This window comes from Taeniopygia guttata, chromosome 1A, assembly GCF_048771995.1.
Source record: "Taeniopygia guttata chromosome 1A, bTaeGut7.mat, whole genome shotgun sequence".
Taxonomy (NCBI): domain Eukaryota; kingdom Metazoa; phylum Chordata; class Aves; order Passeriformes; family Estrildidae; genus Taeniopygia; species Taeniopygia guttata.
Genome location: NC_133025.1, coordinates 63,480,257 through 63,505,547, shown reverse-complemented (window position 1 = coordinate 63,505,547; position 25,291 = coordinate 63,480,257). Strand labels below are relative to the sequence as shown.

General features: G+C 41.3%; 1 protein-coding gene across 1 annotated transcript; it reads left to right on the top strand.

Moving 5' to 3' along the window:
• Positions 1-13,440: 13,440 nt before the first annotated feature.
• Positions 13,441-25,291, top strand: CMAS (cytidine monophosphate N-acetylneuraminic acid synthetase). Its single transcript, XM_030263428.4, has 8 exons — positions 13,441-13,687; positions 16,275-16,417; positions 16,611-16,766; positions 19,458-19,591; positions 20,451-20,545; positions 21,227-21,398; positions 22,879-23,029; positions 23,768-25,291. Exons 1-8 carry the CDS (start codon positions 13,527-13,529, stop codon positions 24,016-24,018), a joined length of 1,263 nt encoding a protein of 420 aa, XP_030119288.2. The 5' UTR covers positions 13,441-13,526; the 3' UTR covers positions 24,019-25,291.

Here is a 25,291-nt window from a genome sequence, read left to right as displayed (position 1 = left end):
AAACCTTTTGTACTATAATTTAGGTTCTACCAAACCCATAGACACACTTGTACTATAAATTACAATGATATTGTAGATTTTACATGTATGTCTGTGTGTGAGGAACTGGGGAAAAGGGGATTCTTTTTGTTTTTAAATAAACACAGAATTATTGAAGTTGGGAAGCACCTCCAGGGTCATCAGGTCCAATCTGTAACCAAAACCTGTGAGTGCCAACCACACCCAGCTGTTCCTTTGACACCTCCAGGGATGGGGGTTCCCTCCTCTGTCCTATATTGGATTTGAGTCCTCTGGGCTGACACTGGACAATTCAGACCATTCTTCTGCATAGCCCAGAAAATCTTCATTATTTCTAACCCAGCAAACCCACCAGTCAGATTTTAAACTCTCTGCATCCAAAACAGAACTAACGTGGGATCAGGTTTATTTTCTCCCATTAAACTCAACAAGGCACCTACAATAAAATGTTCAGTCCCATTTACAAATGCTGGCTTTTAGACACACAGTAGTCAGAAATAAAAAATTTAAGAGCTTAATTTCAGAGTGAATACCTGAAAGCAGCATTAGATACTAAACACAGAACTCGCCTCACCCAGGATTAAATGGCAGATGCTTGATTGCTTATGTGTCTGCCTGCTACTAGATTCCCTATATAGCATTTAGAGAGAAAAATACATTTTCAGATTATTATTCTTTTCATTCTAAACCACATATAGAAGATAGTGGGAACTAATTCCACCCTGCATATGACTATCTCATCCCCTGGAGGATGACAGTGTCCATATGGTTAAAGATTTGAAAACTTTACCTATATAGTTTTCTTTTTTTCTTCTTTGAAGTATGGAAATAATTTTTCAGCCTGATATATTTTTTGCATCTTTATTTTTAAAGGACAATAACATTAAAGGTGTCTGGTAGAGGTCATCCCTACTATTTTCTCTACACCTGGTAGAACCCACACAGAATGTCTCCCAAATGCCTTTCCATCTCTCATTGTAATTCCATAAATTTTCCTACTTGAGACCTACCACATTATATGCTGGGGAAAATGTATAGCATAAGGAAAAACAAATTATCAAAACTATTAGAAATATCTTTGATAGGAAAAGATGAAATTAATTTGCCTATACTAACCCTGACATCTGTTGCATACAAAGTGCAGTTTGCTTTTTTTTCCTGCTGTTTTTCCATATAGAATACATTCTCTAGAATTCCACTACCTTAAGAGGATGTGTTTAATCCTTAAGAAGATTCGTATCTTTTTTTGCAGGCAAGATATGTAGTGCAGTGCCTTGCTTTCAGAGAAACATTCAACCATAAAGAGTCTGACATCTGCCTTTCATCTAAATCCTCATCCTCCAGTCTCTGAAGCTGCATATCTGTAAGCTGGAAGCTTCTTAACAAATCTCTGTTCAGATTTCTGGGAACAGAAAAGAACTTCTGCTCAAATTCATTTCCATAAAAAGGACAAACCCCAAATACATTTAAAATCATTGTGATCACACTTTATGTTGTATTTCTGTTAATGATTGGTCATCCAGGTAATTCAACTGCTGCAGGTTAAGTTCAGGATTAAGTTGAGAATTTAATACACTCTGCCCTGTCCTTTGTGTTATTTGCTACCCCTGTATTTAGCACAAAATACTGAAGTCTTGGATCTCAGATCTCTTCTCGTTCTCTTCTACCTGATGTCATCTGCTACCCTTGCTGGAAATCAGGGAATGGTAATGTAAATCTAAAGTCCATTTTATAGTGCACAGAGCTTCTTTATTAAATCTCACTTTATGTGGATTAAAATTTGGAATAAAAATTAATCAAAATATCAAGAATAAGTTAAAATTACACTACTTCTTTGGAGTAGGACATGTCAATGGTTCAGCAGTGGAAGGCAGTGTCTTAGCAGAAAACAAATTTGAAAACAAAACTTTGTAAATTATCCAGGAATCAGCAAACTGCAGAAACTTTATGTCACAGGGAATGTTGCAGCCACAGATTCTCCAAAAACACTTTCTGAAACTCCTGGGTAAGGTATATCTAAGGTACTTGTGTACTACTTCATCACAGGCCTGTAACATCCAGTCTGACAGCGTGGTCAAAGGGTTCATATAAGTAAAGAAAAAATTGTATAAATTCTTACAACACAGATCCAGGTCCAAGACAACCACAGTACCATATGGTACAGAAATTATAGAACATTAAACAGCCTTTGTGGTGAAAACAGCCGTTCCTGGGGAGCAGTAGTAGCAAAACACCTCCTTGAAGTGCACAGTAATTCCAGGCAGACTCTTGGAAGACAGCATAAGATTTATTAATGTGACTTCAGGGACATTTACATCAAATTTGCTATAATAAAGCAAAAGGTCTGAGAAATGTAAAAGGGAATTAAACAGATTTTCATCATTGTTCACTCTCTGTTTTACATCTTGTCTCTGTAGCAGTGAAGAGCAGCACCATCTCATTTCAAGTGGCCCAATGGATTTTTTTGCATTTTTGCATAAGAAATGCTGCCATACTGAGGCAATCTAGACACCATCAAAATAATATGACCAAAACCACGCTAGCCAAATCTTCACTTTGTGAACTGGTATGTAAATAGACTGCACTCAGCTATTCTGATGAACTGATCCTTCCCTGCTCCCAGTTATCTCAGGAAGACACCACTGGTCTATGTGCAATGCTGTGTGTAATGTGTTAATCATTCTCGCTCTAGCTGCAATTAAAAATTAACTCCATCTGTACAGTCCAGACCCAAATCTGCTCTGTAGATGCAATATCACCCAGCAGTTGCTTCAAATTACAGGGTTATATCTACAATGAGACATATTCTGTGAGCCAGCTTGCAGCAACTGGCTGCAAGATGGGGCTGAGGGATGTCTGAGAGAAGCTGAACACAACTGGGTTTAAATTTGAACCATAAGGCAACAGCCACTAGGGGTAAAAATCATAGTCATATTACATGTTGTGCCTGAACAGATAAAATAATATCTTCAGGAGGTCAAACTCCCATTTCTCTCTTCAGAAAATTCTAGATGGAAATATGAGTTCATATGCCAATAGTCATTTCGTACGTTGTAGGGTGCCCTGAGCAGCTGATGTGCATGTGAACTCTTTTATTTAGACTAAAAAACCACAATAAACTCACTTTATCTGTTGCTATGGCAATAATACATTGTTGGAAAAAAGTAGCTAATGTCATTCGTGTGATTCCACAGAAATGAGAAAGAAACTGTGAGAAAAAGTCAGGGGAAAAAAAAGGAGAGACACTTTAGAGGATGTCTCTGGGAATATCTGTGTTTTTCAGGGAAAATACAGCTGCACATCCTTCTTACCTTCATTGAGCAGACCTTTTGTAGGTGGCTTCATCTGAGCTGGGTATTCGGCTAAATGACCACTCAGCCCAGGTAGCTGGTGTTTAATTAAACAAGTTCAATGCTAGTTGATAGGAAAACCACAACTAGCAGAATTGGTTGGAATTTTATTTTGAAAAGTTTTTGTTATTCTGTCTTACTCATTAAAAAAAGAATTAAGAAGTGTTTATGTTATGTATTTACTTTTTACTTACAAAAATACAGCAATTTTTCTTATTTCTAATTCTTTTCTCCCACTTTTATTTCCTCTCTCCTTTTAGAAGCAAAACAGAGAGGAAGAAACTGGAAAATCTTATTTTTATGATTTTTTTAGGGTACATAGTACCTTGTGTTTGTAGAGATGACAATTATGATAACATTGTGAAAACCCTTATGTGTGAAAAATGTATCTTTCTTTTTCCTATGACATCTCCTTCAGCATTTTCAAAATACAAAATCCGAGGCACCATATTTTGAAAGTTTTAACTTGTCTTCTCAAGAAGCAGTGCTAATACTGTTCCTACTGAAGCTGGGAGGAGATGCAGATTCCTGAATTCCTGGGGAAACATCCAGAGCTAAAAAGAGAGATATAAATTGAAGTAATAGAAGATGGGGAATATATGGAGCAATGTTATTCAATGTATTAAACATTTTATTATGTCTGGGGAACCCAGTGAAGTGGGATCCTGATAAATAAGCTGAAATTCTATATTCTAGTGGATAATTTACCATGATTTCTGGACACAGGAAAAACCAAGATTATTGTTTAGAAAATTTTCTCTTCTGCAAAAATGCATCTCAGCTTTCACCAAGAAAATTTACAAGGGTAGAATAGTTTTCTTATCAAAGCATTCTGTGTTTTGATATCAGGTATCACCAGTAAAAGTGATTTTGAAATTTTGAAACAATCTCCTTCTCATTCTCAGTTTAAAGCATTCAATTCTGGTACCTGAACAAGATGTACCAGTATCCAGGCATCTTCCATCTACGTATGGAGCTGTGAGAAGAGTGACACGGGGAAATTCCTACTCCATACTAAAAACTCTTATTTTCAGACCAACAGGTGTCATCCCCCTGAACTCTAAAGAAATACATCAATAAAGACAGAAAGATACTGGATGGAGCTTCTGGAATACTTGATATAGGGAAAAGGGAACACACACAGGAGGCAAATCAGCCCGAAATTTAACCAGGAGCCAAAAATAATTGATGGAATTCTTGTGTGCTTGTGTTCAGCGTGGCTGTGGTCAGTGCCACGAGGTGCTCTGGCACTACCTGCACTTTCTGCCTCAGTACAACTAAGCTACCTAAGAAAAATATTTCCAAGTCAAAGATACATACTTTAGGCAGTTTGCACAGTTGGTGAGGGCTAAAGGAGATTTAATGCATTTCAAACACTCTAACAGGTAAGAGATCCAATTGGCACCATTCCCAGAACAGGTCTTTGCAAGTGCTGTACTGTCAATAGCTACTAAGTTTTCCAGCAGTCCTTTCCTTAGAGACAAAGCAGAGATGTGATGTCTGATTGTGGTTTAGAGCATGATTTGAGGTTACATAGTACTGAGTCCCCCATTACCAAAATTTCCTGGACTGGTTTCATTTTGAAAATGACAAAAAAAAACTTGCAAAGGCAAGGATAAGGGTATCAGAATAGGGAAGATGATAAAATGACTAGATAATGCCTGTCTCTAAAAAGTAGAGCTTTCTGTGTCCCACTCTTTTGGAAGACATAGCAAGGAAAAAAACCCAAAAAAACTCAATGCCATCTTAGTCACCTTTTGGCCCAAATGGTCACCTCAGCCCCTGTTTCCCCTCAGGAGGCACTTCAAGCAAAATTGCATGGCTGAAGCTGGTCACCACAAATCAGAGTGAAATCAATCAAACTTGCATGACTGAAACTGCTTAAAACCAAAACCAACTATAATATAATTTTATAGTGAACATTCAGCGTCTTTGTTAAAATAGAAATCCAATTAGTTACTCCACAATCAGCACAGTACTACTTTTGGGTAGGGTTAATTTAATGAAAAATAAGAATATATCACAGATGTCCTGTGACCTATACAAATACATATTCAGCTACTTTCTTTCCCAGCAGCAATTACAAGTGAAATGGTGTGCCTGGAAAGTCCAAAGTGAGCATTTACTGGCTGCTGAGTTGGACTGTGAGAAAACCATCTTCCAAAACTTTCCGTGGTAGTGACATAGGAAGATTGTACGTGTAAACCTGAGCTATGCAAGGCTCTCAGCAGCTGTCTTGAGGCAAGTGAGCCTAAGGAAATGTGACACAAAATATTCTGAGAAGACAGCCAGGCCCAGGGGGCACAGAGCTATGGGAACTCTCTGGCTCTACCCCCATGGGAATGGGAAGTGGATTTCCCAACAGCCTGAATGACAAAGGTGGGATCAGGAGACTCTGTACAGCTTTCTGCAATTCACATGCTCATAGAGAAATTCTATAGAGGATTATTTATCCAACCCTGCAAATTCCTGCTCAGCCTGTGCTCGTGATTCCACCCCGGGGCTGCTCTGTGGGTCCCAGCCAGCCATGGGCACAGGAGCTGGCCCAAACAACAGCCCTTCATTTCTTTTTTTCCCATCCAGCTTGAGTTCTGGACACAGGGAGGGTGTTTCCTTTGAAAGGAAGAGGAGTAACATGCGTACACAAGGGATTCATCTCACTTAAAGGGAAACCACCACTGCTCTAGACCTGTAAGAAAAGGAATTCCAGCTCAACATATCCATAAAAGAAGCAAAAAATACAGTAATTAAAAACTGCAAGCTGTAATAGCATAATGGCAACAGCAGAAGCCATTATTTGTACAACAGCTTTAGATAACTGTCTGGAAATCTGTATACAGTACAAACAGTGATTTTGCTGAGTTCTCCCAGGACACATTTTGACATCACTGTTATAGTAAGAAGAGTAATTCATTGCACCTCTGATGATGATTCTCTCAGTCGATTATTGCTTGTTGCTGTGCCACATGGTGTTCATGCTGCTCTAATAATGGCACTAGATAGTACTGGTCCCACCAGCTGCCAAAATGACATGTGAACACCCCTTTGGGTTGCTAATCCTGAGTTGCTCAGGGTTACACCAGGCTGTGCTACAGCAGCAGTTTCAGAAGGCATAGCAGACTATGAGCTGTGTGGATCTATAATTAAACCTACTGCTTTAGACTGACAGAGGAATAAATTGCTCTAGACTAGGCAGAAATAAAGCTCCGTTGTGATTAGGCCACAATTTTAATTTGTGGATCTCTCTCCTATGGAGAGGCAACACACAAAGCTTTGCACTTGGCAGACCAAAACCATTAGCTGCAGCCAGGGATGTTCAGTGTCAGGCAAAAAGGAGGCACTCTATACACATTCCTGTGCTTCGAGTGAAGGAATTTGTTAATATGTAAAATAAACATGCATTTCATAAATAGTTTTGACATACATTGTGGGCAAACTGCTGCAGCAGATTGAGGATGTTTATGCTCTCAGCTGGTTTAATGACCCAGTGCACAGATAAAATGAGTGAGCTGGCTGCTAAAGTGACAGACATTTGTAACAAGAAATATATTAAGAGTATTACGAACACAGGATGAATGGAAACACATCTATGTGACAGCAGCAGATGAGAAAGTAGAACAAGGGGTAAAAGAATAGCCTGTCCCCTCTCAGCTTCTACTTAAAGAGCTCCATTTCCTCTACTAGTTCTTCACAGTTTTATTATAAGAAGGAAAACCAGGCAGGTTTTTTGGTCTTTTGCTTTACTGGCTGTTAAAAAAATTCTTTACCAGAATTTTTTTGGAGTTGATTTAGAATCCCGTAGACTGGTTGATAGAGAAAATATATAAGAACAGTAGGCTACATAAAAATCATTTGTTCATGCACAAGTTGGAAGAAAAAGAGTGAAAAGAAAGTAAACATCATTCTTGCATTAAGACCCTTAAGTAGGATGGAATTTTTGGGGATTTTAGGGATGATCAAGATTAAATGGCACTGGTAAAGTTTGCTGGTTTTGTTTTTTTGGGTTTTTTTTAATAAAGGTAACAAAGATATTTGCAAGTCAGAATTCAGGGGAAAACTTTTTTCTGCTTGTAGATCTGGCTAAAAGATTAACCATGTCCATGTAATTAGGACAAACTAACCTGGCATCTGAAAAAGCTGAGTATTTGTGGATACCTAGCACTGTTAAAACTCATTTTCCAGCTGGGGAAATCTGCTGATGTCCCCTCTATGAGGGTAACCCAAAGTTAAGTTGCTTTCAAATGTTCTCTGCAGGTACTTTCTGAAGGATATTTGAACTGTGAACTTTGACTGTACAAAGAACCTGATGTATTCAGGCTTCCAGCTCATTTGGACACCTGGATTTATGCAGGACGAATCTAAGTCATAGTATCAAAAATTATGTGTACATGTAAATGTCTGCAGCATTGGCTTGATTTGCCAAGGTGTTTGGATCCTTTTATAGTAAAAATAAATCAGTGTTGTTACTGCAAAAATTGATCATTTTCACAGTATTTTATATCCAGATGGGGAATGTCTACACTGTTTGTCAAATAGTGCAATAGTCTAGGTAATAATAATAATTAATAATAATAGTACTTCAGAAGTTTGAAATTACTATTTAATATTCATATTTCAATTCTGATTTCTTCTGTGTCCATGAGATTGCCAAAAGGAACACAGTCCATCCAGCAGGCACTGAATTAAACACCGTGCATTTGAATCTGCTGCAGCAAAGTAGCTTGCTCCAATTCATTTCTGCAGAAAGTCCAAGAAATACACCAGTTCAAGCATAAACTCTGAGCAATCATACTCCTTCCTGCCTGCTTTTCAGACATTTCAGACCCTTGAACACTTACTTTTTGATAAACATGGTAACATTTATTCACCTAACTCTCCTGTATGGACAAGCTGTGTTAGCCCAAGACCTGCACGAAGCTTCCAATAACAGGAATGGGTAATTTGATAGAGTTTACCAGGCCCATTCCCTGTTTCCTTTACACTGGTTTGACTTCAGCAGAACTGCAGGGATTTAGCTATCCATGGTTCAGGAAAGGAGATTTGGAATTCTAAACTTTCTGTTGCTGCAGAGGGGCCTAGAAAGAGCATATCCCAGTTCACCCAGAAAGTGTAACCCAGAACTTCCCACTCCCTGCTTCCACTGAGCCTTCCTTACCTGTTTCCATAGCATCCATTAAATCAGGTATGTCCTAGGAAAAAAAACCACAACCCTGCAGCTGGGCCCACCTGCACTGCTACTTATGGAGCCTCAATTAGGCTGCATGTACACAAAATTAAATTCCAGACCCAGCTGGGCCAACAGCAGTTAGGCAATTGGTTTTTAAATGCATTTGGCTTTGACCCACACTCCACAAGGCTCCAGTGTGGAGAGAGAACTGCTGTGACATGCTTTTCCTGTCTTTTCACAATATAAAGTGTGGATGTCAGAAAGGGCAGAGCAGATCTTGAGACTGGCAATTTGGCTAATCCCATGCCAAGCAGTTCAGAGGGTGTTTGTGTGAAAGGAGACCCCAGCCATCATTACTGAGAGGTTTCTTGTCCAGCCATGCCTGATACACATTAATAGCAGCTCCACACTGCAGAACATTTCCCTAATTAACCAGCTAAGTTCCATGACATGCTCCCTGCTAGTTAGGTTACAGCCTCTAAGCATTAACAGCTCAGCACACACCTACTGAGCACTTCTGGGTTTGTCCATTTGCTCTTTCACATGGACATGAATGAATGGACTTCTTTCTTCAGGAAAACAATAATCTAATAGTTTATAGCAGCTGAGTGGTGGTCAGAAAGGAAACTCGCAGATTTTACTATTCCCAATGGAGTCATATGGCATGGAACATATTTTTTTTAATAGCTTTATTCCCACTAATGTTACTTCTATGCCAGCATTTCCTTGAAATGATCCAGTTTGGCTCTTCTTGTTCAGGGACAGTCGGGAATGACAGGATGGAGATATTAGTGAGGGGAAGGGAACATGTGCAGTTCCAAGACCTTGTCCACACCATGGCATGTGGGAATGAGTGCTGTGGCAGCTAGTGGTGATGGAGGAGCTGAAAACCCTTCCTCCATACTGGGAAACTTGCTCCTGCACACCACTTTCATGATGCCTTAAACCAGGGTACATGTCCCAAAGATGTAGAAAGCATTATATTCTTTGTTCTGTTCTCCAGTTCTCTATTATTAAAATAGCAAATGTTCTTATCTCCCTGAGTGCTGTGACCCACACAGTCCCCTCCAGGAACAAGATCCCCTGAGTACAAACACAGAGAAAGGAGTTAGGATGTATTTAGCTGAGTAATGTGTGCTCAGAGCTGAGTTTCATCCTTGGATACTGGAGCAGGTGGCTGATGAACCCTCTGAACGAGACAGAGTTACTGAGATCAGAAAGCATAAAATGTTCCATGGGTTAAAAACAGGGAGAATGGAAGGGCCTGGAGACTACCCCCTCTCTGTTCTGGCAAATACTGCCAGACAGCAACAGTTTAGGTAGCTGGAGGCTCAATTCAGAAATGCACTCTTGATCTGAACTAAAATATTGATACAGATGCATTAGAACCATTAGTCAAACACTTGATCCTGGAAAAAAAAAAAAACTGGAATAAATAATCAAGAAATTTGGGTGAGCACATAAAATAAATTAATAGTCGATAAAAACTTACAGAGAATGAGTATAAATTCAACCTACAAACCCAGACCTGTGTTTAGGAGGAGATGCCCTCTATCATAAGCTCAGAGAAACTCTCAATAGCTTTCACATAAATAAACTACAGGACTGTGGTTTTCACAAAATGATTTAAATGTGGGGACAGGGCTGGTTGCTGTAGGAATGACTGCAGGAAACTTCCTTGGGGCACACATAGCCAGAGGCAGTGGGCTGGAAGTCCCTGGCTATGCCCCAGCTCTTACAGAAACAAACCAGAGGTCAAAGCAAGCCAGTGGCTGAATTATGTCAATGTTGAGCAAGAAAAGGTAAATGTTAGAGGTGTATAAATGAGGAATGTGAAGCAGTAATCCTTCTGATTCACTCCCTTGCAATATCCTGTTTAATTCTGAGCACTACATTAGAAGCAGCCCAGAGGAGAATAATGGTGATGATGGGAAGTCTTGAAGATCTGAACCAGAAGAGTGAATTCATGGCTCTGATCCCTAAAAGGAAAAGTCCAAGCTGGGATGGGGTCTGTTTTCAAGTAGGCACATGCCTGCTGAATCTAATCTCCAGATGTGTTTTGGATAAGACAGGAATGAATGGACTCATATTACAGAAAAGAAGATTAAGTAAAGATTAGGAAAATCTTTGCTATCATACAAATCTCTATATTGCCTGGACAGGTTATCCAGTTAACATCACTGATATTCTTTAGGACTGGGTTACATACGTGTCTTTGAAAAAGGACAGAAGTATTTAAGATGCTTGTTTGAGGACTGTTTCAGCCCTGTGAGTTTTGGTTTTGGTACAAAGAGAAAAGAAAATTAAATCCGTTTTAATTATTCACAGACCTGTAAAAATATCTTTGCTAGCTGAATCCCATCTAGTATGGCATCTGTAATGTGTGCTAGATGCCCTAATGTCATTTCCTTCCTCTGTAAATGAAAGTTGAACCCAGACTCAGCTCCCTGCTTGGGATATTGCTAGACTGTGAGAAGAGAACTAAACTGTATTATGTAGCTGAAGTATTATTATTGAGAAATCGTAAAATTTTCGCAATGTGGTGAACCAAATTACAGGGGGTTTTAATTTCCTCACTGTGGTCAAGAATGGACTGCCCAGGCAGGCTGTGGGGTCAAGAAACTAGAGGATATGGTACTCAGTGCCATGGTCTCATTGATGTGGTGGTTTTCAGTCAAAGTTTGGACTCAATAATTTTGGAGGTTTCTTCCAACTTGGTCTGCTGTGGGCACAGCAAACTCTGACAGAAGCACAGGGCTAAATGTGTGGGAGTTTGGATGTGGCAAAGATTTTAAATCCTAGAGTTAAAAAAATAAGAATTAAAAATAAGTACAAGGAAAGAGACCTGCAGAAATCACACTCCTCAGAACCTTATGGCTACTAATTTCATCTGATTAAAAAATAGAGGCCTGAAAGGTGCTTGATCTGCAAAGTAGAAGAGCAAGCTCTCTAACCCTGCTGGGTCTCTTGGAACATTTCAGAAAGAACAACCAACCTCCCCAGTATGAATATTCTTCTTAAATGCCTCCCTACTGATGAATGTAAGTGGGAATGTTTCATTTGGCAGTGATAGATAAGGTCCTTCTGCTCCACAAAACATCTTGAATAACCAGAGGATATCAGTGGTACGTTTCCACCGTGGACTGACACAGGACTGAGCTCCTGAGTCTCCAGGAGTGACTTTGTGACTTAAACAAACTCTACTTTCCACTTTCTAAACGATATTAAACCCCAAATTCCCTTGCAGCCTTATGTCAGCAGTGGCTTATTTTGCCCATTCGGTTTCTGTAAGACAGTTGGAATAACAACACCATGTTTTCATGCTTTGATACATTTTTAGGAAGAAAAAAGGAGCAGCAAGGAGCTCGCTCCAGCTCCCCTTCCCACCACCAGGCTCCGTGGGGATGCTCTGCCCTCTGCCGGGGCTGCTCTGCAGGGAAGGGAGTGAGGCTGGAGGAACTCTCAGAATTTGGGGATGGAAGAAAACCCGGAATTATCCGGCACGGTGCCTGGGCTCAGCTCCCTGGGCTTCCAGCCCACCTTCCCTCCAGCCATATGTGCCCATAGGATGGCAGCCCCATCCTGCGAGCGGCCGCACAGAGCTGCAGAACCGCAGGATTAGCACGGAATTCTGATTATAGTGACCTCTGGAGATCAGCCTGTCCAGGCTCGGCCACCTGGAGCAGGTGACACAGGAGCGTGTCCAGGTGGGGCTGGAATGTCCCCGGAGAGGGAGGCTCCAGGTCCTCCCTGGGCAGCTGCTCCAGGGCTCTGCCACTCTCAGTGTGCAGAAATTCTTCCTCAGGCTGAGCTTCTCGTGTTTAGTTCATGGCCAGCGCTCGTCGTCCTGTCACTGGAAAGAGTCTGGCACCATCCTCTTGGCACCCTTTGAGATATTCACATCCGTTCATGAGATTCCTTCACAGTCTTCTCTAGACTAAAGAGATTCACACCGCAGAGGTCCATCCATCCATCCATCTGTCCATCCATCCATCCATCCATCCATCCATCCATCCATCCATCCATCCATCCATCCGTCCATCCATCCCTCCATCCATCCATCCATCCATCCATCCATCCATCCATCCATCCATCCATCCATCCATCCATCCATCGTCTGTTATGTGTAGTAGATATAATTCGCACCATTTCCAGTATGATATATGTGATATGGTATATTTGTTGGAGTATACACATTTGTATTAGGAGTCCCCCCAACCCTCGCAGGCGAGACCTGGTGTATATTAGAACCCGATTTACACATAAAAGGGTGTGGCTCGGCCAGGCCAGGAGATGGGCCATGTCTGGAGGGATACGGGATGCCCAGAGATGGATATCATGGAAATCCTCAGGCAGATACGTGTGAATGCAGTGTTCCGTAAACTTCATCAAGGGATCCAACAACTCCGGACACTGAATTTTTCTTCTTCAACACCAAAAAAGATAATCTTATTAACCTATGGACTCTGAATAGAAGAAAAGACTGCCGAAATCTTGGCCTTAGGCAGAATTTTCCCTATAAAAGTTGCTTGTGCCAGGATGGAGGTGTGTGGGCATAGAGGAAAACCTCTGCTGAGGCTGACTCCTTGTTGCACACCCAGGGCTGACCCCGGGCTCGGCTCTGTTCTTTCCTTGTGGCTGGCTAGATAGAATTTGATTGCAAAATAAATATTTTATTTTTCATATTAATTTGGCTGGACAAATTTTCATTTTTAACATGTCCATCCGTCCTTCATCCATCCATCCATCCATCCTGCCGTGAAAGCAGGCACGAAGACGGGGCTATGCGGGACACCTTGTGCCAAAAGAGTACCCTCTCCTCCCTAAAGGGCGGATGATCCCCCGAACCGCCCCCCGAGCCCCCCACACGGCGTCTCCCCACACGCCGGCACGGCGGCGCAGGACTACATTTCCCGGCATGCCCCAGGGGGCGGTTCGCACGCGTGGCAGGGCGCGGCGGGAGGGGAGCGGAGCGGGACAGGGACGCGGCCATGGATGCGTGTGAGGGGCGGCCGCAGCCCCACCTGGCCGCGCTGGTGCTGGCGCGGGGCGGCAGCAAAGGGATCCCGCTGAAGAACATCAAGCTGCTGGCGGGGGTGCCGCTCATCGGCTGGGTGCTGCGCGCCGCCATCGATGCCGGCGTCTTCCACAGGTGCGCATGCGCCGCCTGCTCTCCGCTTCCCTTTCCCCCGGCGGGTTCTGGTTGGGGATGGACGGGCTGAGGGACCCTGGCCCAGGGAAGGGTTGGGGGAAGCCGCCGCTTCGTCAAGAGGGTTTTAGGGATGACTGTCAGTGTCTGCAGGGAGGGCTCAGAGCAGGGACCAGCCTCTGCGCCGTGGGGCCCAGCACTAGGACAGGAGAAACGTCAGGAATTCATGCCCAGGAAGTTCTCTTACTGGGACAGGCTGCCCTGGCAGGGTGTGGAGTCTCCCTCGGTGGAGATATGCAGAATCTGCCTGGGTGGAATCTTGTCCAGCCTGCTCCAGGTGACCCTGCTAGAGCAGGGAGGTGGGACCAGCTGAGCCGCTGTGGTTCCTTCCAGCCTGACCCAGGCTGTGATTCCGCCAGTGAGGCAGGACTCAAACTCACTTAAGACAAAACTGTGGCACCATAAGGCAAGGCAAGCACCTTGTCGAGAACTCAGCTGTCCCTTCCTGCTAAGGGTGAGCAGCCGAGGAATGAAGAAATTAAAGTTTTACAACACAGTAATGGAAATTAAAGTTGTTCTGATGCGTGGTTGAGTGGCCACTAGCTGGTGATGTCGTAATTATTGATGGGTTTACTACATTAAGACATCTGCATTAAATGGGACTGCCAGGCTGGAGATGATCTCCTGTGAACTGCTGAAGCACAGGATGACTTTGGTTCATGGTCATTTGGGTACTCGGGACAGTGTGCACTGAGCTTGGCATCTCCAAGGATGGAGACCCCACAGCCTTTCTGTTCCTTTCCCTGCACTCACCCAGAAAAATTCTCCTTATTTTCTCTCTACCTGCCCAGCAGTGAAATCACTTCCTTGCTGAGAAGTCTCTTTCAGCATCTCCTGGCACACGTGTGCTCCCAGGCCCAGTCATCGTGCTGGTTCCTGCTGAGCTTGCTCCCATTTTCCTTTGGTATCAGGGAGCCCACAGCTGGACCCAGCACATCAGAAGCAGTCTCACTCAAATGTCAAGTAGAAGGAGATAATCTTGTGTGTCCATGTGACACAGAAGAGAAGCTCAGTTTGTGGCCAAGTGGCTGAAACTTCAAAAGCAATAATTAGAGCTAGATAGAAACACGTGTTACCTTGATGTTGAGAATAGAGGCACTACAGATTTTTCTGCAGGAGCAAGACTGAGGATTTTCTACACATTTGCTGATAATTAAAGCCATGGTTAGGATGTGCTCGGTGTGTAGCATACTAAAAGGCAGATTCCCAGTGCAAACCTGCTGCATAATGCTCAGAGCAGGTCAAGGAGAAATGTAGCCCAGCTAGACCCAGAGCATTCTGTGTCTCACGGCTGCTCTGTCATTATCTAGCTTGGAAAACCTTTCTTGCTGTATCTGAAAAGTAGAGAATGCAGCACTCTGTCTTATTTTTAATAAAGAAACAGACAAGAACACTTCTGGTTACTGATAATTTCTTAATGATTGTGAAGCTGTATTGCTGTATGACCTGCTGTGGCTGCTGTTTGGCATCTGAATTTTCCTAACAGGAAGGCAGTCAGGGTTGTACAGCCTGGCTTTGAGGCATGGCAGGTGCAATAGGTGGACATGTACCAGGTTTGCCTTGTCACCTTTGGAACAGCTGTGCAAGGTACCTGTTACACAACAAAACTCTGGTGGCTGAATGGGGAGTGTGTATTTAAGTTCACCATCCCAAAGCAGGTTCTGGAAAACACCTCTTGTGTGTTTGTTCTCGTGGGTGTGACTTGCTATTGCTGTCACTGTCACACATATTTTTATTCTGGTGATCCCACGATGTCTGTGGGGGAAAAATGTAATTGCAGCACCATTGCCTGTGGATAGCACATTGAGAATGCCAGCATTGCTGGGAGAGGAATGGTGACTTTTCATAGCTTTTGTTTTTACACCTCTCATGCTTTTTCCGTCAGCACGATGACAGCCGTGGCTTCACAGTTGCTCAGTGTTTGTTGTCACATGATATGCAGAATTAGCCCTTCCTTTTGTAAATGTTTGTTTTCCCTGAACGATCGCAATCTTGCTTTACCAGTACTGGAAGTTTTCTGTGCCAAAACATATGGAACTTGAGCAGCTCTTTCTCTGGGAGTGCATGGAGCCCAATTAACACATTTTAACACACTTGCAGCATTAGCTAATCTTTTAACTTTGTGGCAGTTTTACTTGTTGTAAACTAAACTCTTACATGATTCTGCGTGCCACATCCAACGCATTCACAATTCATTGATTTGTTAACATGCCTAACAAATTCTTTCAGCTGACACTGGATTTTTTCTGGTAACACTTCTAAATTTTATGTTGCTTAAGCTTCCTACATGGAATGCAACTCAAGATTCAGATTTTACATTGGCGTTTTTTATCCCTGTTATTAAAAGCTGCTTGTTGGGCTGGCTGGGATAGTTTTATTAACACAGATACAAGAATTAGTTCTTTTCATTGCGAAGTACAGTACAGACATAAACAAGCTGGGGGGGGGGTTTCAGGTTAAATTACAACAGGCAAGTCAACAATGGTGGGGTTTATTCTTTATATTAATTTCTGCCACTGTTTGCCAACAGCATATGGGTTTCCACAGACCACGATGAGATCGAGAAGGTTGCGAAGCAGTTTGGTGCTCAGGTCCATCGCAGAAGCCCTGAAGTCTCTCAAGACTCCTCAACTTCCCTGGAAGCCATCACAGAGTTTCTCAATCATCATCATGGTAAATCAGGGATGAAATATGCTGAGCTTTTATATCGTAGCCCCAGAGAGATGATGCACTTATTATTTAGAAAAATAAGTAAAGCATTGAGTAAATTTTTTTTTTTGTATGTGGTACTTGCTCATACCACACTTTGCAGTTATGTTACTAAAGATGTGAATTTTTTCATAAATGTCTTTTTGTTTTTCTTTAGAGGTTGATATTGTAGGAAATATTCAAGCAACATCTCCATGTTTACATCCCAGTGACCTTATAAAGGTGGCAGATATGATCCAGAAGGAGGGGTTTGATTCTGTCTTCTCTGTTGTGAGGAGGCATCAATTCAGATGGAGTGAGGTAAAGAAAGGAGGTAATATTTAGATGTTTCTGGTTACAGTTACACTTAACTTTTTTTCCTTTTTGTTTCCAAATTCTTGCTTTTCATACCTATGCTATTTTAGGAAGTAATGTCTGAGGCATGGACTGAGTTTTCTCTGAGAGATTTGAGATGGCTTAGAAATTCCTTCCAAGCATAGGTGTCTGAGCAATTACTGTCCATTAGTGAGCATTGCTGAGCCTTTCTGTAACTGTTTTGTAAAAATTAAAATTCTTTTGAAATTATATTAGCTTGTCTAAGCTGAAAATACAGTTCCAAAAAACTCCTTACATGGTAACTTCTTCCTAGTGGGTATTCATGACTATTCCGATATTACACTGAGGTCCTAGCTAGAAAACTGTTTGTTCTTGCTGTGCAGTAGCTAACAAATGACCAGTAATGTGAGATAAAATCTTGGTGAGGATGAGATGGCAATCTCTTGGCCAGGAGACTTAGGTTTTGTTTCATCCTGATAATTTGGCTGCTGACTTATGTCACGTTGCAAAATGCCTGTGAGTCATGGAAGCTGAACTCATGTTGCTTAGCTCATCCAGAAAAACATGACTGGATTTTCCCAGAGAAAATATGCCCCTCAGCTACAGTGGCCAAGATGACCAAAGACTGAAATTTTACAAACAAAGAATGCACCTTGGTTTATCTGTAAACCCCCTTTTGTCCTGGTGTAAAGAGCTATTCCACGTGGTTTGTATCTTGGCTTTGTTTCTGTGGTTAAAGCAGAATTTTTTTCTTCATTTTTAAAAAATGGTTGTTTCAGCTGCTCTCACACTGGAGTTTTGGTGGGTTTTTTGGTTTTGTTGTTTTTTTTAATTAAAATTACTCAGGCATTATAGTTACTCTGTTGATTGCTTCAGATGAACTTTTATGTGAGTTTAGAAAGCATCATGCTTTAAAAGAGCATGTGTAATAAATGAGGCTTGATCTGAGAGATAAGTTGAAATAAAAATTAAGCCTTTGTTTAGAATGAACATTTGAACATTGTCATTGTTCCCCATAAGAGAAGAAATAAGTGATGCTTTTTGTTTGTGCAGTATAAGAGGAGTATCAAAAGCATGGGTGGCAATTTCAGGATTCTGTGGATTGCAGTTTAGGAAGCCACATGCACATCTTGAGATGCTGGAAGGGACAAACGTGAAAGAATAAATCTCATGTGGATCTGCCATGTGGCTTCCTGAAGTGGTTGTGTCCCATAGGCAGATTGTTAAATAAGAAAGCTTTGAGGCCTACCTAAAAAAAAGAAGTAATTCTTCAGCACAAAATGACATCCAAACATTTTAATGTGGTGAGAGGTAAGGAATCATTCAGCTGCAAGGACTGAGGAGAGCTGGAAACACATTGTGCCAACATGAACAGCTTAAGGACAAATGCAAATGGCCTTTGAGGTGTGTGGTGTTTCTGGTGACAGTGAGTCACAACAGCATTATACAATGGTTTTTCTTTTTTTTTTATTTTTCCAGCTTTAGAATACTAATTATACAAAAATAATTTCATGGAGTTGTTGTTTTGGGGTTTTTTTTCTGTTGTTGTTTTTGGTTTTTGGTTTTTTTTGTTGTTCTGTTGCTCCTTCTGCATTAAGGTTTAATATTGATAGACTCAATATTGATAGAATATTGATAGAAAGAGAAAGGTGTCTCTCTCTGACTGGGAATGTTTACTACAGTGAGCACAAAGCTTTAGTTGGTTATGAAACATAAGGGGTGTGTGTGTGTGTGTGTGTGTGAATCTCCTAAAGCCTCAGGATGTTTTGGTGTTTGGGAATGCCCTCTAAGTATCTTGTGGTTACTGGAATTTTAGCTGCTTTGTACATCTGGATTGAAGGGACTTATGGACAAAAGTCTCTGGTCCTTGATTTGGTTTCTGCTCATGTCATTGGTAATAATATGGGATCTTTTGGGAGACTGTGCAGACAGGTGTTTATTTGTGGACACTGATTAAACCACTTATGAAGAGTTAATGCATATCCTTAAATAGGATGTATTTTGGGGAAGTGCCAAGATGTTTTCACAGGCAAAAATTATTCATATATGCTCTTTTTCACCTTCCAGATTTAAGGCTCGTCCTTTCAGGTATCAGAGTGCATTCAGGCATTTCTGTGTGCACTAGGAGTTGAAGTACAGGAATGGTATTTCTTTCACATTGCTAAGGACAGTTGGGAAGAATGTTCCTCCTACTGCTTGTAGGAGACAGTTTTGAAGCAAATAACATCTTGGGGTTTTTTTGTTGTTTTTGTTTGGTTGGTTTGGGGTTTATTTCTAAAGTGCTAATGAAAAGTTCCCTTTTCCCCTGCTGGGCTTACAGAGTAGTCCTCCAGTTGATCCACAGTTCCAAGAAAGAGAAGCAATTCAGTGATTCCCCAGAGAAGTTGTGGATTCTGCATCCCTAGAAGTGTTCCAGGCCAGGTTGGGTGGGACTCTGAGCAACCTGGGCTAGTGAAAGGTGTCCCTGCCCATGGCAAGGGGTAGGACCGGATCATCCTTAACGTCCCTTCCAACCCAAAGCAGTCTGTGATTCTTTATAGAGTTAAGCAGCAAAAGGCATTAATGAGAGAAGTTGGTGACTGAATTATGCCCTTAATTTTTCAACAGAAAGTTGTTTAGGATGTTAAGTGACTCTGAACAGGAATTATTTAAAGCTTATTTTGTCTTTTTTTTTTCCTTCTGTTAACAGAAAACAAGATGACAGAGCCCCAAAACCTGAATCCAGCAAAGCGGTACCGCAGGCAAGACTGGCCTGGGGAGCTCTATGAAAATGGCTCATTTTATTTTGCCAAGAGGCATCTGATTGAGAAAGGCTATCTGCAGGTTAGTGCTTCTGGTTTTTCATGCTCTTCAGAATAATACATCTACTCTTGCTGTAGAGGGTTATGAATTCAATACTTTGTTTTGATTTCTGATGCAGTCAGCGTGAAATAACAGCACTCTGACCCCAGAACAGTTTGTTAATTGTAACTTAGCAGGTTACAAACAGTTATAGCTAGGGCAGTTCCAGTAACAGCATCCTCCATAGCAAATAAATTTTTGCGAATCAATGTCTTATATAGCTTTAACCCTAAATCAATACAGTACTGAGTTGAGTTTTGCATGAGTTCACCAGTGTATCTTAGAATTCATTTTAGTGCCACTAAAGGTGTAAAACTGAGCTTCATGCAGTGTCAGAGCCTTGCATAATCTGTAAATTTCTATGTTCACCCAGTTTAATCGTACCCCAAATTTATACTGTAATTTTAACAGTCTTTTTCCCTTTCCTGATGTTTACATCCTGATGTAGTGGTGCAGAACACCACTGGGGTGTGGTGGATATTTTGCCACTGGAAATTAAGTAACAGTAAGCAAGTAACAATAATAATAGTCTTCCTAAGCAAATGCTAAAGGTATTACTATTTTACTGGATAAAAGATCTAGTGAAATTAGTATGATGTAATTGCTATAATGCATATCATCTTGCACACTTACTCTAGTTGTAAAATGGAAATAGTTATTAACTATTTCTTCAGTAGTTATTAACTGTTCCTTCAATTAGGAAGTTCCTTCAACTGAGAGGTTTGAAGTTCCTTCAAATTACTTGTTCCTTCAATTTCTTCAATAGTTATTAACTAAATTGTAGAGTTTTTTGTTTGTGTTGACCCAAGCAGATAATTTGAGTGGATTTTATTTCCTTCAGGGTGGTAAAATGGCCTACTATGAAATGCGTGCAGAGCACAGTGTGGATATTGACATAGACATTGACTGGCCTATTGCAGAGCAGAGAGTGTTGAGGTAAAAGCACTTTTTGTTCCCTTATTTCTTTGGTGCTGCTTGTTTGAAAGTGTGGTCATTTGAATTCATAATGTGTGGAATGTAAGCAATGGAGATCAAAGATAATTGGGCAGCTTTATTTCTGCCCAGGATTTTTTCCTCTCTCTGTTGAAATCAACTGAATTACCTTTGTTAGATTGTGGGGTTTTGGTAGCTTGATTTTTTTTCTTGAAGTTCAGCTTGGTGAAGAGTGTAAGCCCCACTATACCTCAGAAATGTGTTAGCATAATCTGTGGCTTTCCCAGCTGAGGTGCCTCAGATTTCCATGCTCCAGACCAATATAACTGATGCCCAGGAATGGGAATGTTTGTGTAGAGGGCATGAGCTGATTCCACCTCACCAGGTGCCTTTTCTTTGTAGCTGCTCTAAGGAAATAATGGGTGGGAATGGAGTATATTTTCTGTGCCTTTTTCATCCTAATTTTTAAGTGGATGACATAAATGAACTCTCTTTTGGATGGTTCTGTTAGTTTCTTTGAAGAGGGACAATATAATTGGAGAGTGATAATGATGAGAAAAAACATTAGAAAAGAAGAATTTCTAAGCTGATTCTTCTGTCTGAAGATTACTATTGTATGGAAAATACTTGGGGTTTTGAAATGTGCAAAAACTTCCATCCTAAAAAGGTAATTTCTTTGTCTAGCTTTGGATATTTTGGCAAAGAGCCACTAAAAGAGGTGAAGCTCTTGGTTTGCAGTATTGATGGATGCCTGACCAATGGTCGCATTTATGTGACAGAAGATCACAAGGAAATGGTCTCCTACGATTACAGGGATATTGTTGGCATTGATCTGTTACATAAAAGAGGAATCCAGGTAAGTGCTGTTGTGAAGAGTGAGCCTTCATGTCTCATGTAACCTGCACATTAAAAGATTCTAAACAATTATATTCTTGCAGCATAGAAGTTGAAGTTTTTTCACAGTACTTGTGGTCAAGCAGCATAATGTATTGGTTGGGACAAGTGTTATCCTCAGAGCCCTCAGAGGAAAATAAGTGTTTTGAGAAAGTTCTCAATCACAGTAATTACAGCCTCTTTCACAGAATCACAGAATGGCCTGGGTTGGACCATCTTGTTCCATCCCCCTTCCGTGGGCAGGGGCACCTTCCACTATCCCAGGCTGCTCTGAGCCCCATCCAACCTGGCCTTGGACACTGCCAGGGATCCAGGGGCAGCCACAGCTGCTCTGGGCACCCTGTGCCAGGGCCTCAGCACCCTTACAGGGAACAATTTCTTCCTCATATCCAATCTAACCCTCCCCTCTATCACTTTGGAGCCATTCCCCCTTGTCCTGTCACTCCAGGCTCTTGTCAAGAGTCCTCTCCATCTTTCCTGTGGGCTCCCTTCAGGCACTGGAAGGCTGTACTTAGGTCACCCCAGAGCCCATTCCTGTGAAATGGAGTAGATGTTTTTTCAGCTTCATTTTCTGGGAAGCCAGAGGAGTAGCAAGCTTGTAATCACTGTTTTGTTGCCTTTGGGAGCCCATTTCCATACCTTTTTTGACTTGGAATGTTTCATTAAAAACCTCTAGGTCTTTGTGCTGTACTGCATTTATTTCTAGTCTGTGTTACTGATACAATCCTGCTTTGTGCTCCACTTCTCTTCATGCTGTACTTGAAATCAGTGTCAAGGATTTGTTTGTATTTAAAAGCAATTAGGGAAGCTTGTCTACAGCTTTTACACAAACCTGAAAGATTTGCATCTGAGATTTCTAAAGATGCTGCTGCAATTATCTTCTGGTTTTAGCTTACCTTGTGCACCATTCCTGAAACTTTTAATTTGGAATGAACTTCCAGAGATAAATGTGCTTTGCTGCTTCAGTCTGTGTAGTGTTGGTTTGATGCTCTGAAATGCTGCTATAAATAAAGTTATGTTATTAAGTAGAGGGGCCAAGGAAAAAACTTCATGTTCTACTTCGGCAAATATTTCAGAAATCTTTCTTGGGAATTCTCTCATTCCACACAGTGACATAATTGGATCATATTGCACTAGATAGTCACCATGCCACCATACTGTGATATTTCGTATTTTATTTAGTACATGTTGCATTTAAAAAGACAAATTTAAATTATTTTTGAACATCAGAGAGGGCTGAAGAAAGGTATTCTGAAGGAACCTCAAGACTGTGTGGTTTTGGATGCAAATCACTTCAGCTCTGAGTTTTGAAAATCAGTCATTTGATGCTTTTCTGGCACCCAAGAGAGTTTGTATAGCAAAACTGCTTTTTTTGTAATAGTAAATCAACTTATGTGTCTTATTCTTTGGGTGTAGAACTTACTCTGATTTTATTTCCATAGGTTCGACTCATCTCTGACAGAGATTGTTCAAAAACTCTGTCAGCCATGCAGCTGGGATGTGTAGCAAAAGTGAGTGTAACAAATAAACTACAGGTTCTGAAGGACTGGCAGGAAGACATGGGTTTGAGCTGGAAAGAGGTGGCTTACTTAGGTCAGTTCCTTTTCTTTTGGTTTATTCAATTTAAATAGCAAAGACAAATAGAATCTTTATACTGCTGCTGAACTTCTAACCACTTTTCTCTTTGTAAATACACTGGATTTAATGGGATTGCTGTGCACATTGCAGCACACAATCACCAAAAGCAGGTATTTTAAGGCCTGTTAGGGTACAATCTAAATGTTACAGACATTGATGAATCTGTGTAATTTGGGAATGGAAGTCTTCACTGTTTTTCCAGTGGGATATAGGAAAGCTTTTGTTTTTAGGAAACATTTTGATATCAAAATGTTGATAAGCATACACTTAGAGCTGACAATTTTGAACTGATTCTAGTTCATTTCACAGGGATATTGTATAGATTATGTTCTGAAATGAGCATAATTAGAACTGAAAGCCAGGTGCTTCTGTACTGAACTGCATTTCAGTGACAGGCTAAGTGAGGAGTCCTGCCAGTGCTTATTCAGCTGCTCACATAATTTTACTGCTCTTAAAAGTAGCATTCTCTTGCCTGAAGATTGTGAAATGTGATCATTTACATGGACCACCAAGATTTTCCAACACCTGACTTGCATGTGCAAAGTGCTATTGAGCTGCTGAGATGAACACTGTGACCAAAAAAAAAAAAAAAAATCAAAAATCAGATCAATGCATACCCAGAAAAACACTGAGAAAAATACTGATTCTTTCCCTTCTGTGATATTTGGCCTTGCCTGTCATCTTCTTCCCTAGGAAATGAGGAGTCTGACGTGGAGTGCCTGAAGCAGGCAGGCATGAGTGGTGTGCCTGCTGATGCCTGTGCTGCTGCTCAGAAGGCTGCTGGCTATATCTGTAAGAGCAGAGGTGGCTGTGGAGCTGTGCGGGAGTTTGCAGAACACATATTCCTGCTCTTAGAGAAAGTGAACTCTGCAAGGAAGCAGCTGGAAGAAATCAGCTCTGTGGGAATCCAGGACTTCCCTCTCGCTGCCCTGGAAGGTCTGTGACCCTGGCAGGGGGTCAGGAACCCCCCTGTACAGAGCCCCCAGAGACACTGTCTGTGATCTCTGTCCATGGAAAAGAGTTTTCAATCTTACAGGATGAATTACAAGCTCTGAGTGTTTGATATGAGTAATAATTAAGTGTGGCATGGGTGCAAAAGTAAAATTTTAGGTTTCTAGATTAGGGGTTCAAAGGGGACAATATGAAGGAAATTGGGTGTGCCTTGTCCTTTTTCTCCTTCTTCACACCCTCCATGTTTCACTGTAGTGTTGGCATTTTTCTGTTGGTTTAGGCTGGGGACACACTGTTCAACGTAGGTGACAGATACTGGCACATTATTGTAAATATAGCACAGGTAGTTTCTGGTATATAATGTTTGTAACATCCCACTGAGGGCAGAGCCCCACACGCTGCCCTGCAGGACAGAGCTGCGGCAGGGCAGCAGAACATGTTAGAGATAAACAGAATAAACAACCTTGAAACCAGCACAGACAAATTATGGCTTCTTCTTTGGCAGCGGGGCAGAGAGACAGAGACTTTCTATAATCTCGGAATCATCAATACCTGCAGATTCCGACACAGCTCAGCAGGGAAGGAAATGGGAAGAAATGAGAACAGCAGGAAAGGAAATAAGGAACTGATGGAAAAAGAGTAACGCTGTTGGTCAGTCCTGCTTTTCTTCCCCAGTACATCCGTATTCCAAAGGAATGTTTGCCTTTCAAATTTTACAGCACAGTAGAGGTAAAAAGGTGTCTCCCCCTAACTCCAGGTCCCACATTCATGATTATATGCTGAAAATATGATCATATCCATGATGATTTTAAAAGCCATTTAAATGCAATGGGAGGCATGCTACAAGAGAGAGTACCCTGTAAATCTGCCCTTAATCATCACACCTGTCCTACAGGAATAATGCATTTTTATTTCATAATCTGAATGTTTTCAGGGATCAATGATTTTGCATGACTTGGAGATTTGCAATTCAGGCTTAAAAAACCCAAAACGTTTGCCAGTTCTGCTCATATGGTTTGCATTTCTTTTATCAAATGCGTGGTGTTTTGGTTGTGTGATTGCATTTTACAGGCTTTGTCCTTAGCTAAGAAGAGTTTTAACATATGCTGGAGACCTCAGGTGTAAAGTACTTATCAATAAAACTTCCCCCTGTGTTTTTAAAATAGAACACAGTTACTGAAAACAAGTTAATATTCATTTAAAAAAGCACTTTAACATGTGTTCAGTTTGAAGCTCATAAATAATTAAATCAGATTTGGAATTGTG

What these genes read in the sequence shown, in the direction of transcription:
- CMAS (XM_030263428.4), top strand. Translation starts at nt 13,527, where the DNA reads ATGGATGCGTGTGAGGGGCGGCCGCAGCCCCACCTGGCCGCGCTGGTG. An exon ending in GATGCCGGCGTCTTCCACAG is followed by an intron (nt 13,688 to 16,274) that starts GTGCGCATGCGC and finishes GTTTGCCAACAG; the next exon opens with CATATGGGTTTCCACAGACC. An exon ending in TTGAGAAAGGCTATCTGCAG is followed by an intron (nt 19,592 to 20,450) that starts GTTAGTGCTTCT and finishes TATTTCCTTCAG; the next exon opens with GGTGGTAAAATGGCCTACTA.